Source organism: Lutjanus erythropterus, chromosome 10, assembly GCF_056507025.1.
Source record: "Lutjanus erythropterus isolate fLutEry1 chromosome 10, fLutEry1.hap2, whole genome shotgun sequence".
NCBI classification, from domain to species: Eukaryota; Metazoa; Chordata; class Actinopteri; order Lutjaniformes; family Lutjanidae; genus Lutjanus; species Lutjanus erythropterus.
Window position 1 is genome coordinate 37500655 of NC_139326.1, and position 17116 is coordinate 37517770.

Sequence of the window (17116 nt, forward strand, 5' to 3'; positions counted from 1 at the left end):
TAGCTCGATAGAAAACAGTGTGACGTTTTGTTAACTTTTAAGCTAGCTAGAAAACAATTAAATGTTTTGTTAACTTTTTAGCTGGTTAGAAAACAATGAATCTCGTATTTAACTTTTTTTAGCTAGCTAAAACACAATGTAACATCTCGTTAACTTTTTAGCTAGCTAGAAGACCATGTAACGTTTTGAGAACTTTTTAGCTAGCTAGAAAATTTTGTAAAGGTATACAGAGCAGCTGAAACTTAATGGTTTTCCCCACTCTTTCAAATCTACTAGGTCGTGCTAGTACACAATTTATTATTTTTTTTAATGTATTATGTATTTATTTATTTATTTTAAAGTTATATTATGTGACATTTCCACATTAAAAGGTCTAAAATCACTAGACATATGTTATTTTATATGCTGTATGTATGTTTGTTTTTGTTTTAATGTAAGAGAGACCCCTAGCACCAGCTAGCATCTCCATACTGATTAAACTCAGTATTTAATTTTAGTTTGCATCAATAATGCTCAACTATTAGTTTGGACTTACTCACTTTAAACCTAGTTTTGCTAAACTCTGATAAGAACTTAAAAAAAATCTTTGTTGGTGCAACCCAGTCAAAGTGTATCTTTACTGTTCAGTTTAGAAACTAAGACAGTTTGGCAACAATTTTGGTCGCTGCTCAAAAAGACAAATAACTCACCTGGTCAAAACCTTATTTTTTGAGACTGGAACTTAACCCTGATTGTGGACTTGAAGGTAATCCACACATCTAACCCTGACCTTCATACCCTGACTGTGCTTTCTGCCATGCTGCTATCTCACTGGCAGAACACTGCCTGTCTCTAGTTACTTTTCCTTCACCAAATCATTTCTGTGAGAGAATCTTTTATTTTTATGCACTCATGTTGTAGCTACATTTCATGGGACCAAGCTTGCTTTCACTCCCACCTCTCCCTCCTGCCGCTGTTACCGACTCCAAATACTCAACTTTGGTGTTCTTTGCACAGCGCAGAGGTCTCGGCGGAGGGACTGTGTGAATCTTGCTGACAAATGAGTGTGTGAACACACACTCCCCCTCGTCACATTCCACACGTTTGCTGTACTGTTGATGAGTCGACGCTGCAGCTCCATTTTGTACTTCACATTTCCAACGGGAAAGCTTTCCATCTCTGCTGTAGCTGGTCGTCACTGTAGTTGTTGTGTTTCCATTCCGTTTGTTTAGTTTGTGTATCCTTTGTACATAGCTCCAGCAGTAGCTCCAGTCAGCATGTAATTACCACCATTAATAACCCCTCTTACGTCACAGACCAATGTCCAACTAGTGTGTCCAAACATAGAGCTGACTCACTGAGACCCTGTTAGACCAAACCTGATGACCTATGATGTCTCTATGTTAGGCTGTTTGCACAAGACGCAGGAATGGAGTGTGAGTCACATGGTGCCCATCGTTGTAAATTAATAAATTACCCCAGGTGATAAATCAATATGAATCTGGATTATAATTATTATATAATGCATTAAGAACATACTTATAATGCATTGTAAACTGTCATAAGCACTCATAAAAATTCATAATACTTCATAGAAATAATCATAAGTGAGGGATAATGTGCATTGATCAGGTCATTATGGTGAAATAAACCCTAACTGGGTCAATTCTTTTGCCATAACAACTTGCCCACTGTATATTATCATGCCTATCACATAATTTGACACAAAAAATTGATTGAAGAATGATTTTACTGTTTTCACAAAGTCCTCCTGAATTTATGATCATGATTGCATCATAGCAATGGCATGTTATTCATAGCAGCGGTCTGTTATGTGGTTATTGATCAATCGGAGTTGATTATTCACAAATGCCATTAAATAACACATTATAAAGCATTTTATAATAACTTATAAAGTCAAGTATTATAATACTTCATTATAGAGTTATTCCATCAAGAAATGTCATGACCACTTAATGTAACTTGTATAATTGCATCATAATGCATTATAGCAGTGATTATTATGTACTATAAATTATTATAATGTACTACAACTATGTTAATTACTTGACTTAAAGTCATTATACAATGCTTTATGCCTTATAATGTGTTATGATTATTGGTATAAAGCATTATGAATATGTATGAGTGCTTATAACTATAATTAAATAGTGTTTATAAAAAGATTATAACTCATTTTAAGTATGTTTAGTCCCTTTCTTCCATTTAAAATGATAAAGAAAAGGTCAAACTCTACTCTGCCTATTGTATTGCACAAAAATGGTACCAGGATACCAAGGTTTAATAATTTGGCTTCTCTAGAAAACATGCTCTCTTCATTGCTGGTTGGATAATGTAAATAATGTGGAGTGATACGTACAAAGCACCATACTGCACGGCGCACAATCACATTCCTCAGCACAGGGGGCTCTGCACTGCCTGAAGGATGTACACTAAACACTGCTCGTAACATTCACACACGCAGGAAAATACATTTCCACAGCACTAATTCTAACAGTACAACACACACTTTCTCTTTTTAACTGTCAGTGAAACTTAACATTGCCGACTGACGTTTAACATGAAAAGCCTGCTTGTAAAGGGACGGGTTATGCCATTTGAGCCACTGGAAGGCTTTTAAAGGGACAGATTAAGAGGCAGTTTAAGTGGAGTTGTATGAGGAACTTATCCATAGTCCTAAAAAACACCCCACATAAATAAATTTTAAAAAATGGTGCCGGTTAAAGTGTACGCTAAAACCAAAATATCTTCCCTGCTTTGCCATGCTGTGAGACAGGCCTTTCTGACAACAAACTGAAATGATATCAGTCATTATATCCCTCTCTCCAAAACAACCAGACTCCTTTGGCAAAATCAGTATTTTCACACAATAGCACAAATGAACTTTGAGGCAGCGATGGATCATCAACTCCTGTGTTCTACACAATAAAGTGATTGTTTTTGCCACAGGAGTCTGGTGGCTTTGGAGAGAGCGATATTTGTCCTACGTAACTGTGGTTTTATGACGGAAAAGTCTGTCTGTTGGCAAGTTAAAGTGGTGAAAATATTCTAAATATAACATACAACTGATGCAGATTTTTTTAGGTTGGCCTGTTTTCAGATGCATAAAAATGATAAATAAAATATTTTTTTCCTGCCGACCCTCTCTGCTTCTCCATCTACTGGAGGTAATACACTGACTATTGATAAGCACATCATACAACCCACCTTCAAATAATCTGAACTTTCTCTTTAATGTTAAACATTGCTTCAGGATCTTATCTGTGAAAAAAAAAAATACGATAAAGTAGCACCAGGACGTGAAAATAGTGAAAGCACCAGAGAGGTGACAGTGACATGACTCTGCTGTTGTACTGAAGAAAAAGTGCTGTGGAAACAGAAACAATACTGAATTTGTCAGGACAAAAGAAAATACGGAGGAATTAAAAATGAAAAGAGGAGCTGATCAGAAAACAAAGAGGCTTCTTCTTAAAATATATGATGTAATATGCTAACAAAATAAGGGAAGTAATAATTAAAGTTCTTATTCTCTCTGCATTTACAGTATTTGACAACACTTAAAGGGATAGTTCACCCAATAATAATCAAAGTTCAGTCATTATCTACTCACCCTCATGCCGATTGAAAGTCGGGTTTAGTTTTTTAGTCAAGAAAACACTGCTGGAGTTTCACAGGAAAACAGTATTTTCAAACATAAAAAACAACTGGAAAAAAAAGAAAAAAACAAAATGTCTCCATACCGCTTGTCCAAGGGCTATGACTTTAAGAGACTTAGATTACACCAGATGAGCAGTATGAAGGCTTTTTATGTTTTGTTTTTGGCTGTTTTTTTACGTTTGGAAACTAGTCACCATTTACTTCCATTGTTTGAGAGATTCTGCAACACTTTTCTTGTGAAACTCCAGCAGTGTTTGATGGGCTAAAAAACTCAATAGGTATGAAGGTGAGTAGATAATGACTGAATTTTCATTTTTGGGTGAACCATCCCTTTAAGCCCAGGTGCAACCATTAAACTCAAAAAACAGTGTAATTCCTCTGTTAATACATTTTCCATGAATTAAGTAAGCCAGAGAGACATTTACAGTGTTCACCAAAGACATCTTCCATACACATTTTTACATGTAGCATCATTTAATAACCAAATTTGTGAATCAAAGTTCAAAGTGGCATTTTTGGAATTTTCTTATAAATGTAAGAAATGCTAAGAATTAAGTGATTATCAGTGAGAAGGTGGGACATTTTACATGAGTGGGCAATTTGTTATCAGGGTGATTACACTATTTTGACTTATGAAGGTGTGACACAGCAGATGGTACAGATCAGTTCAGCTTTCCCTCAACAGAAACTCAACATGTGCTGTATCCTGACAGCTGTATGTTCTATACAGTTACTGAAGTGTAGTCACACGTGTATTTTCAAGGCCACTGTCAGATTACACAGTCAAGTCAATACTGAAGTGTCCACCAAAGCTTCACTGCAGGCTGTTCAGTTTCCCCTCAACAGTCACTCCTCTGTTCCTGCAATGCAAACTGTTCAGGGGTTATCAAAAGTGCAATGGGTTTGTGTGTTTATTTTGTTAAAAACATGATTCTTTTAGTCATATATCTCTTCTTTCATATTTTAATGTTTCAGGGTAATCTGGTAACATTGTGTATTTCTACACAAATTGTATTGTAGCTTGTTATTTCCACATTTGAATGGTGCTTATTAAGACTGGATATAAAATGACAACGTGGCTGTACCCTTAAATGACAGTGTGACTACATGCTTTATCCCATTTACTACAAAATACATATTCCTTGCATTGCTCCTGGCCATTTTCAAACTGCACCTTCAACAAAATCAACTTGGATTTGAATAATCCATCACACTGAGCATTGTTGCTTTTAAAGTTTCCAGTTTCTACAAGCTGACAGTCAGGAAATCAGTAGCTGCCTCTAAAAACAGAAATCTATAAAGGTTTTGCTGTGGAAAATGGTCAGCGGGCATGCAGCGTAAAGGTAATGGGCTAAAACATGCAGGAACACTGGCATGGACTTGCTGTGATATTCTTCATTATCTGCTGTATCTGCTGTATCAAATGAAGGTACTTTGAATCAACGTGCGTTTAGTAAAAGTGCTGAGATCACATGAGACAAACTAACAAAGTCAAATCCAGAAGCAAAGTAAGGAGTTTTTTTTGTGCCTGCCATCTTGTAATGATATGGTAAAACGCTGTTCAAGTGAATGTTTTCAATGCGCACTGATGTATGTTACAACTATAACACACATAAGCACCTTTTAAACTGGTTTACTTTTACTTGAGGGGGTCTCTACATCATGTCCACGTACCAGGAGGTCAATTAAAAACTTCATAAATACAGTAAATCTCACTCTGTGGTCTAGTTATCAAAAAAAAAAAAAAAAAAAAAAATCAAACTTAAAGTTATGAACCATTGCCTTTCATGCCACTTAATTAGGTTGACTGTCACCAACTAAGGGGGCAGAGATCAGATTAAAAATATATATGATCAAATTGGTGGATCATATGTTTTTGCAGTAAAAAAATGTCTCAGACATGAATTGAATAAAGACAGAGCTTTTAAGCAGATATGTTCTGATAATATTCTTTACTTCCAGACTCTAATACCTAAACTTTGTGTATTGGCCAATTCTGAGTACCAAAAAAAAAATGTAATTACCAATGTAATAACTAGGTAATAGTATGACATTAACAGTGGGTATATGTGGGTAATATTAGAATGAAATTATGTAATAAGGTGTAATAAGGGCCCAGAAATACAGAGTAATAATGGAGAAACTCTCAAACATAGCAATGAGGCAAAACTATTTAGTAGTAATAAAGTAGCATGCTAACAATAAAAAGCTTGCAGTACTGTATGTCAGTGCAGTATTTGGATTAAAAAATGGTAATATGGTGACAATAATGGGCTAATAATAACCTGAGTTAACAACTATAATTATAGGCTGCTATCAGTGTAATACCTTCAAAATGACATGAAAATTCTTGAAGTCAAAATTGGTAATTACCATGTTATTACTATGTTATAATGCTGAAATTCATCCACCCGCATGTTCCAAACATTCCCTTTTGTGTTAAGCTAATATCGTAGTTCCTGTGTAATGACCATGAAACTTTTTATTACTAGCCAAGCTATTACATGGTTATTACTTTAGTAATTAAATGTTATTATTACCACTTTATTATCAGACTATTACCATGTTATTACGAAGCTGAAATGTAAAGTGCTACCTATTTTTCTTTCATAATCTCAAGTTTTTAAATGTATGAAGCTGTTACAGATGTTGTCCCTCCGAGTAAAACTGAACCAGTCTGTGTAGGGTTTTGTTTATACATGACTTATGGTGTTAACAACTTGCTGGAAGATGGCCACTAAATGTAGACTTATATCTGGATTTTTACCAATTTACTAGAGCATTTGAACCCAACACCCACTCCCATGCTCCCCTCCTGTTTCTCTGGGAATGTACCTGCCTACATTATGCTTTTATTTTCCGATTGGACATTGTGAACAAAACTTGTGTTCTCTTTTTACACCGTTCTCCGCTCACTGTACATCCCATCTTCAAAACCCACTGCTTATTCCAAATGTCTGTCCTCAGTCCTCATCGATGAAGCTCATCTTGGCCTTACTACAACTACTGGACTTTTTATGATGTTTAAACTGACACTGAAGAGGAACAGGGGGCGACGGCAGCCATTTTGAACTTTGAACATGGGCTTTGCCATGTGATTCCGCTGTACCGTTCTCACTTCTAGTGTGTGTGTGTGTGTGGTGTGTGATTACAACCAATGTACTCCATGTTCAAACAAAAACCAGCTGGATATATAAAATACACATATAGATGAAATATATAGAAAACTATGTAAAGGTATATACTTCTAATGGTTTTGTGTGTTTGGGTTGGCCTATAGGCACGCTTCAGTAAAATAGAAAGCAATGTGAAGGTGGGTGGAATGTAGGAAACTGATTGTGTGAAATGACATTCATGTGTATATATACAGCTAGAGCACAAGATAATGTAAGGCGTGCGATATTTTCCCTCCATGTCTGTCAGGGATCGTAGGCTAGCGCGACACAATGAAGCTAACCGAGGAAACAAGCACTTAAAGCTGGCGGCAGGCAGGCAGCAGGGTTGGCTAACAAGTATTTATAAGTGCACTCATTTTGAATGTAACTGAAACGTTAACTCTCAATGTGTCTAAAGATTAAAAAAAAATACAAGAAAAATACCATTTCTGTAAAGCAGCAGCAATGTTTATTTATTTGCTAGCTTTTTTTCTGTGATGTTCTAGCTATTGGAGCTACATTCCTGTACCAGAGCCAGAATGTTTGTAACAGTATTTACAACAATAAATGACTTGCAGAAGGACTTGGACTGTGGTGTCTAAATGAGCTCTGAATGATCTTATTCATGACCATTTTTATGCTGTTGTGAAAATGTCATCGATGCCATTGAGTTCTAACGGTTTTGTTAAAGTGTGACAAAAAACTATGTTTTCTTTAACTGGTACTGACAGTATAGAAGGCAATGGGATTATATGGCTTGATAGAAATTCAGATGAAAAGCCAGAAGTGTGGACTCTCTAAACTCTAAATTTTATGACTCTAGACTCGAATTGACCAAATCATAAAAGACTTGCAACTCTACATGGACTTTGACAGCAGTGACTTGTGACTTGACTTGGACCTGAGCCTTTTGACTTCAAAATACTTGATATCTTCCCCCCAGGGCCAATCCACAAATCAGTTCATGCCGAGTCAACTAATTAGGTCTACTGTTTGAACCAGTATCCAATCAAGTTGCAGGAGAGAACCAGGAAGAACGTTATGTTACTGATCTCCAGTTGAAAAAAATTTTTTTGTTCATGTACAGAAACTACAAGGTGGTCAATAATAAAACAATAGCAAGATGAAAATGTATGGGTCAAAAATTACAAAGACGCAGCAACTTCCAACTTTGTTTGACATTTCAAGTTAAATAAAACAGTAAGTTGAAGCTAATATCAAAATGGTTAGGAAGCTATGCTGTGCTAACATTAGCTTAACAGCTAAATAACTTTGTAAATCAATAGAGAGACAAAGTCATGCCCCTTCCAGTGTGCCCCATGAGGACAGAGAAAATATGAACAGTACATATATATATATATATATATATATATATATATATATATATATATATATATATATATATATATATATATATATATATATATATTAATAGCTAATATTTAATGTTTGTTGTTACTCACTTTGCAAGTTACTCATTGTTACTTTGTAATTGTGGAACTACTTTTCCACAATTGTCTGGACAGCTTTATCTGCACAAAGTAGAACTGGACAGGTATAGATATAGATAAAGATATCAATGACAGACTTGGAGAATATCAAAGTAAGCTGGCAGACCCCAGAAGTCCAGGTCCTGAAAGGTGAATTCAGTTTCTGCAGAATAAATAAAGTTTCAGTCATTCAATCAATCATCTTTTTGTCTTGCTGATTTTTATTTCACATATAATCATCAGCTTCAAAAATAAACACTTGCTTTAGCCGTCCCATTGTAACATCATACATGAAAAGCAAAACTACAGTTGATAGATTTTAAATCAAACACTCAGGCTGCTACAGGAAACCTCCACACACACATTCTGTGATGGAAAGATTCACAGATTTTCCTCACAAACATTAAATACTACTTTGATACAGTTTCCTACAGTAAGAATCGCTGCATTACAACATGCAGAATCACATTCTGAAGTTTCACTGGTTTACAGTTGGACATGAAGGCCAGTTTAAAGTCCACATTTCATAAAGAGAAATATATGTACATAAATAAAATGAAAGGTCACATCTACAATCGATTTAAGCCCCATTCATACTGAATTCATTTCTTCAGGAGAGCTGGGGAGACTGTTTTTCTGTGAAACTTTTTTTTTTAAAGATGAGGCTCCTACACATTTTTCCATTGCAGAAATCTCTTCTCACACTTACCAAAAAGGACGTAAATTAACCTTAACATATTAAATCAAAGACATTATATTCTGTATATTTTTTAGCCTATTTTATAAGTAAGAAATGAAAATGAGTTGAAAAAAGTTGTTCATTGGCATTTTAGTAGCCAATCAGGTGATCTGATCACTAACAGGCCAATGAAAACCAGGACATATGGATGAAAAACAGAACACTGTACTGCATTAATCAATGGATTGATTAATTGCCATTAAGAATTTAAACAATTACAAATGTATTCATGGATATCCAATCAATCAGTCAGAAATGACACTGCACCTCATTTGACATAATTTTGTCTGGTGGAGCCATTTGTTAAATAAAGAAACTTAAACTTAAAATGACAAAGAAATGAGCAAAAAAGCATCTTATAAATTAGTAACGATTAATCGATTGTTGGCATTTTCAACTATTAATCTATCGGTTAAGGAAAACACTCAACATTTGCAGCCCTAGTTGGAGGTGACAGGGACCCACCAGAGTCAGAGAGTCTTCTCCCTCTCCTTGCTGATGAAGCCCATGATGGAGTTGCACCCAGACGACAAAGACATTCACAAATCCACCCTTGACCTCTGGGAAATGATCACCACTCACTCTGAAAATCACAAAACACAAAAACTCTGCTCAGACATCGTTCCACAGGGGAAGCAGGCATCTTTTAATCACATCCAGGATTCCTTCAATCTACAGCCAGAAGGGAAAAGCTTCTCACTGGCACTTTGCTGCAGGACAAAGGACACAGATGTTTAGTTGAGCAAAGATGAATTAACTGTACAGATACCACTTCTGAAAAAAGTACAAGAAATACATTTTGCCTTAAACTTTACTTATATTTCTAGTATTTTGTTAGTATGCACCAACATGCCACAGGAAATTCCTTGTAAGTGAAAACCTACTTGGCAATAAACCCATTTCTGATTTTGACATTTTCATAACTTGACTGAGTGTCAGACTCAAAACACATGCAAACAACAAGATGTTAATAACTTGAAAATTTCACCCAAAATTTTGAGTGTGCCTGATGCTCGCTGCCGACTAGTATCCCCACCATAGTGCCAGCAGTATTAATAGCAGTAGATGTATCGAGGGTGTGTGTCTGTGTGTGCGCACATGCATGCGCTGTCGCGTGCATGTGTGTATGTACGTGAGTGTGTTTGTCTCTGTGTATGTCAGTAAAAGTCCCCTTACAGATAGAAAGAACAGCTTTTATGTGTGTGTGTGTGTATATAGTTTCTAAAATGTCAAAATTGGACATTTCAGGTGTAATTCTCTCTGTATGAGGAACTGTCAAAAAACAGCTTTAAGTCAATCCACCAATCAGAAGACAGGACAGACCTCAGGTTCGTGAAACTGGCCAATCACCTGTATGTTACAGCACAGACAAATTTGAATAATGAAAGAACCAAAAGAAAGAATTTAACCTGATCAAGGTTTGAATTTATGAGCAGCTGAAATAGACCACAGTCTAAAAATGTCAAAATTGGACACAGAAAGACAAGACAGAGGCAGACAGACATTTTAAACTGTTAATAATTTCAAACCTTGAGCTGCTTCAGGTGTAATTGTCTCTGTATGAGGTTTTAAGAAGGAGTTTTAAGAACTCAGGTTGGTGAAATCGACCAATCACCTGTGTGCAACAGTACAGTCAATTTTAAACACTCCAAAAAGAGACAAAAGTTGAGACAACTTACCCCTCAAACTACAGCTGTTTAGTGAAACACAGTAATTGCTACAGTTAAAAACTGCATACAGTGAGTGAGAGGACAGTTTGCTGAACACGATGGTGCAAATTTTATTTCTGTGGTGTGAAAAATGAGGCCACCACCATGATGGAAAAAACTGGAATCATCTGCTTTCTTCCAGAAATTTTGTTTCTTGCTTAACATGGGAGTGAATGGGGCAGTTGGTTGGACCTGTTGTCTTTTTGGACATCGGCCAACCAAAACCTGATTTATGTTAACTGAGTTTAATATCCACATATTTCCATTTATGTCCATATGCTCATAAAAAGCAAAATAACAGGTTTCCAGTCAGTAAATGGCCATACAGCACAAACACACACTTTTGCAGTGGTCTGCAGACTGAGGCTAATGACAAAACCAATGTCAAAATATTTCATGCATTGTTTGTAGTGTGGCTCAAGTTTCCACGCTGTTTCTCTTTTATCAGTCAGCTCAGGCAGCGTGGAAGTCTGCCAGCACGTCTTACTGTAGCCACATCTCAAGCAGAGCAAAGCAGCTGCATTTTAATAATTCCGCTGCGCCCTGAATGAGCCGTAAAGCTTCACCCCTGTTGTTTGCCAGAAACTTCATGTTCCCCATGGTAGGTAGACTTTCACAGCCTTTCTTCAGAACTTCCAAGAGCAGTGCAGTCCAGAGATACAAAGAACACAATTAAGTGCTAAAGAAATTCACAAACACACATGGGTATCACTTTATTTGATGAGGTGAACATATCTTCATGAGTCTTCATGAATGTTTGGCACTGTTTTCATTACACTGACGGTACGTCATTTTTAATGGAAAGCTGACATTGTTTGGGATGTCTATGTTATGACAACTTGACATTATCAAACTTAAAGAAACTATTTAGTTTTAACATGATATCATACTGTCATATGTGGTTGGTTTTGACATTGGCTGTAATGAGATTGTTATATCCTTGATCTCAATTTGGATGTGTCATAAAGATGTCATTAACTATTATTACACTGTCAAATAATTCCTTTGACCTCATCTAAAATGGAACTGTTTGGACTTGTCATAAGATGTCATTAAATGTTATAAGGCCAGTTTGATGCCAGCCAGAACAGTACCGGGGTGATTTACTGAGTTATCTGATGGACAGATAGCTACTGTCGTTGTTGCTAAAGTAGGCTAATTTCTGTCTGTTGTTAACTGTAGCTGGTATTAGCTAGTTAGCACAGTTAGCCATAGAGCTAGCCAGCTGACTCAAACACAAACCCATCATAGTACAGCATTTACATAATGTGGGAGTAATTACCATTTCCCAACGTACCATTTATGCTTCATAACTTGTAAAATGGCTGCATTAAGAAAGTTAAGGGCCAGACTCAATCTAACTTTCACTCCAGTTCAAACAGTCAGTCAGTTGCCAGTCTCTTTTTCCTTATTGTGCTGTTTTTAAATGTTTGATTTTTTGACCATGTTGCTCCATTATTTCAGTCAACAACTTTTTCTCAAAGGAGAATCACAAGCAGGCTAACCAACCTTTTAGCTAGCAAGTAAACAATTTAACCTTTAATTCATGAATACAGAGGATTTGGAAGTTATCGGTTTTCCTCCCTTTTTTATGGACCTATTCACTAGATCCAGATAGCACTCAAACGTATTTTTTATTAATTAAATTTAATGTGAGTAAGCTAGGATCTCCATATTGATTAAAGAAGCAAGATGTAAGAATTCTGTGTGCAGAAATGAGCACTGCAGTGTAAATATCAAGTTGGCTGAAGTGAACATATCATAGCCATTTTATAATTTACAGTAAATATATTACAAATGTGCTCTTTAAACTCTATTTATACTAAATGAAGATTCATTTTTAATTGTGCAAAAGAGCTTAATTTTAATTTACTCATTTCCAAACCTGGTTTTGCAAAACTAATCAATTAATCTTTGTTGGTGTAACCAAGTCTACAACTAAATCAATTCATTGCAGTGAAAGCACTACACCTCACTTGCAGAGGTTAAATAAATCAGTGTGAAACTTTCACACAAAGTTAAACTGATAAATTCTGAATGCGCTCAGCCGTGCCATTTGTAAACTGGCTTGACAGTGCTGACATTTCAGTGGGTCCAAAATAGAGGGAGCTATCATATTAGCTGTGCAGCATCATCCACTTTTATATAACCCCTGCTCTGCTACAGGCTGCCCCACAAAAGACACATGGTTTGCAGACAGATACCAGACTGAACTGTCTGGTTAGAAACTATAAAAGGTCTGGACTTTTCAAATCATTTCCAAGAAGTTTCCTGGAAAGAACTGTGTAAACTGGCACTAACGCTTTCTATTGGTATGCTTTAAAGGGACAGTTTGGGTTTTTTGAAGTAGGGTTGTGTGAGTACTTATTAATAGTGTATTACCTGCAGTGTCTCAAAACACCCTCAGTTTAAAGAAGCAGCAGGAGTATGGTGTAAGAAACTAAACAATGTACTCCTGTGGACAGGGTCAGCAGCAAAACATATTTTAGCCACCTAAAAAAATATATCTGTTTTAGCATGCACTATATTTCCAATATTTTCACCACTTCATCATCAGACAGCCTTTTGTAAACATTTGTAAGAACCATATCACTCTCTGCAAAGTAACAAGACTTTGTTTGTTATTGTGTGACTTTAGAATATTTTATTTTCAATTTTTACTTATACAAGAACAGTACAACTTATTCCCACTAAAAACTCAATATCGAAGAATGTTGTGTGACTTTGGTAAAGCCAACTAAGCCATGAAAATATAAGTCGCACAATAACAAAACCAGAGGAAGAAACCAATCAAGGCAGCAGCAGACCAGCAACTCTTGTGCTCTGCAAGGTTAAATGACTGTTTTTGTCAGGGCAGTGTGATATGTGGCTTATATAACAGCAGTTTCCCATTGGAAAAGGCTGTCTGACAGCAGTGTTGGAAATATTCTAAATATAGTGTATCTACTGTAGGTAATACAATTATTACTACCCAAACTATCCCTTTAATTCTAATGAATTGCCAGAATAGCTTCTTTTAATCAGTACACAGCAGGTCAGATAAAATGACAAAAACAGAAATTTGTCTACAGGCAAGCACACACTCAACATGTAGGAAAATAAAGTTTCCAATAATAAATGAGTAGTGGATGAATGGAAATAAAGACTTAGTGTTTTATCAGTATCTGAAGAAGTTGAAGCTGATGCATGTGACCATTAAATACCAGACGCATGTCAAAGAGTTGCAGTCATGTATGGCTGTATTGAGTTGACTGGAACAAATGCAAACTTGTTACAATGTTAAAATCTCAATAAATGTTTAAAAAGCATACAAAACACTGTATGCTGGATACGGTTTCAATACAAGGTGCCCTTATTGTTCGTATTTCACAAATAAAGTGTCACAAAAACAGTATTAGCCGAACAAAAGTCTTTTTATAAAACTGTACTCATACACACTTGTCTGCACGCACGCACACACACGAACACACACACATAGATCGTCCTCAGTGGTTGGTTTATAACAGTTTTTCTTGCATCAGATAAGGCAGCGGCATCCAGCTGCGTTGCCCTCCGACATATCTGAACACTGCTGTCCGTCCCTCACAGCACCGTCTCCCTGAAGACTCCGATCAGGCTGTGGGGCCGTTCGGGATGGTCCAGGCGGGACCCTGTCCTTGACCCTGCCCTGGAGCCCGCTCTGGAGCCCGCCCTCGACCCCACTTTTCTGCTGCTCCCTCGGTGCTCCGCAGACTCCAGTGCCTCGCAGGTGAAGGAGCTGAGGTCCCCACAGCTCCGCAGGTGCAGCAGACCAGGCCTCCTCCTGGGGGGGCGGGGGAAAGTCTGCGAGGAGCTGCCTGCTGCCTGCGGCTGCTGCTCCTGGGGAGGTTTAGGCTGACCTGAACCCATGTCTGACTCAGTGAACGCCTGAAAGCAAACAGGAAGGTTAAAATATAGATGTTGCACTGAACAATAATATTATTTATTCTTTTGTAATAATTATCTTGAAGGAAACAGTTGCCAGTTTATTAGGTCCACCAAGCTAAAACACACAACAGTCCTGCTTCATGAAGGTTATCATGTTTGTGCTGAAACTGTTTTAGAGACCCTTTTTATATTAATATCTTCAAGAAGGACAAGGTTTAGAAGGAAAACAGTGAGCTGTTGAGAGTTACAAGTAAATTAACGGTCCCCCAACTGTATAAACACAAGAATTACTTAAGAAAATTATGTTAGCTACAAAAAATAACCTAGACACTAAAGTGAGTGATCTGCAGAGGGTGCTGCTGCGATGTCATTTGTGTATCTGGACAAGTCTTTGGACACCATGTCCTCATGTTAAGTTTTCCTGATTTGCATTTGTGAATTGGTCTGGTGTGATCAGGCTAATCTAAGTGTCTCTGTGAATAATCCTTGGACAAAAACATTGCCAGGCCAAATTGTATGGCTGTCACAGCATGTCAGGGTATCTCTTTATTAGTGAATAACCTTTTCATTAAATGTCCCTGAAATGTATTTTAACACCACAGTCTATAGGAGCTCAAAACAGCTCTAGATTCTTTTCTTACTGTCAACAAATCCCATGTGCAACAATAAGCATAAAAAGTAAAAGGTGTTGTGTGTGTATCACAGCCTGATATCTTCTTCCTCTGTGCCACAGAGCTCCATTGTTGTCCAAAAACTATTAAAAACACATGAGTGAGTCACAGTGTTGCACTGGCTGACATGTTCCTGCATTTTAATGAACACACACACTGTAGTTTATTTTAACTCAGTCCCACCTGCTGCCCCAAATACTCACTACGGCACTAAATGTGGATTAATCCATCGCTGAAAATAGTCCCCAACAAATTTATTATTTCCTCCCATGTGAGAGACCAGCTGTTTAAGGAAGTGAATGAGCCTTTTTGTAATAAGACGGGCTAACGCACTATTGGTTGTGGTCTTTTACCAGGCACTGCTGCACTTTGTTGTGTTTTTACTGTTCTTTTTTTCCAAAAAAAAACAAAAACAAAAATGGCATGAAAATGAATTTTATTTAAGCAAAAAGAAAAAAAAGTGCATGTATGACCTCCTACCTGTTCTATGTAGCTGGCACAGCGGACAGCCTCCTCCATGTGCTCCTGGTCTGACTGCAGGACATTTCGTATGCTGTCCACCAGCTCCTGGACCTCAGGGGCCAGGCCCTGGGCCGCCGGCTGCTCCAGGATTTTCCTGACCAGCTGCTGCGTGTGTCGGTAGCTCTGGTAGTCCACCATGGAGGAGGGCCGTGGCCGGCGCGGTGTCCTGCCGTCGCCGTTGCCCCGTCGCAGTGTGACCTGGCCTTGGGCTTGAGCTTGAGCTTGGGCTTGGGCTTGGGCTTGGGCGGCAAGCGTGGGCTGCGATGTCTGGGTGGAAGAATCTGTGGTCTGAGGAGAGGGGGCGAGGGGGGCGTCCACGCTGCTCTGCACTACAATAGACATGAGAGGGGAAGAAGATAGGGAATTACACACATAACTGGCTTATTAATGTGCCAATTATGTATGAGGTCTGGATTGTTGTGTCATAGTCGTCTCATCCATTTCCAAAGATCACACAGAGCCAAAAAAAAGAAGGCCAACCTTTAGCAGCGAGGTCCATCAGTACTGGGTCACTGCTGGAGCGGTGGATCCTTGCTCTCCTCCAGGGAACCCGAGCTGGAGCATGTTGCTGCTGCTGAGGAGGAGGAGGAGGAGGAGGAGGAGGAGGAGGAGGAGGAGGAGGAGGAGGAGGCTGGGGCCTGGCCTGTGGAAGGACTCCTGCTGATGCTGACGCTGTCTGAGGACTCGTGTCTAAGACAGAATATGGACAGATGAACACACAAGTGCTATTAGAGCAAACAGCACCATCTGATAGGCATTTTAAATCAAATAAAAGACAGGCAGAATGATGGGCGGATGATTATATCCAAATGTTTTTGTCTACAGGAATGTCCCACACATTCCCACAAAATGACTTTCATGTAAAACACAGGCTGTTAGCAAACCCTTCTAAAGGTATGATCTGTAAAATATCATAAGACTTTTTCAACATGGATCACATTTTCCCATATTTCTGTGTCTCACTGACTAATGGGGACAACATTTTTTTAAACTGGTTCAGTGTTGAGAACGAGTGCTGCAGGCATCAGCTATGAACTACTGCAATGTAACCCTTCTGGGTAATTATGAACTGTTAATGTATATTCATTAAATGTGCTTGTTTTTCGGCTCAGATTGTTATTCTTTAAGTGTCTGACAACATTATGGAAATGATCCCTACAGAGATGGACCTTTTTATATAAGAGTGAAATCCTTTTTGGTTAACCAGAAACAGGTGATTTATCGCTTTCGCCAAACTCACCAGACTCCATTTACAAAAACAGTAATT

The 17116-nt window shown here is 37.7% G+C and overlaps 1 protein-coding gene across 3 annotated transcripts in view; it reads right to left on the reverse strand.

Moving 5' to 3' along the window:
- Nucleotides 1-13971: 13971 nt before the first annotated feature.
- The window catches only part of entrep1 (endosomal transmembrane epsin interactor 1), a 30743-nt gene continuing 27598 nt past the window's right edge, over nucleotides 13972-17116 (reverse strand). For all 3 annotated transcript variants that reach the window (XM_084729223.1, XM_084729222.1, XM_084729219.1), the window contains 3 exons: nucleotides 16330-16539; nucleotides 15808-16178; nucleotides 13972-14656 (listed from right to left, as the gene is read on the reverse strand). In XM_084729223.1, the coding sequence (XP_084585349.1) occupies nucleotides 14333-14656; nucleotides 15808-16178; nucleotides 16330-16539 (905 nt within the window). In that variant the 3' untranslated portion in view covers nucleotides 13972-14332. The remainder of the gene's footprint in view (nucleotides 14657-15807; nucleotides 16179-16329; nucleotides 16540-17116) is intronic.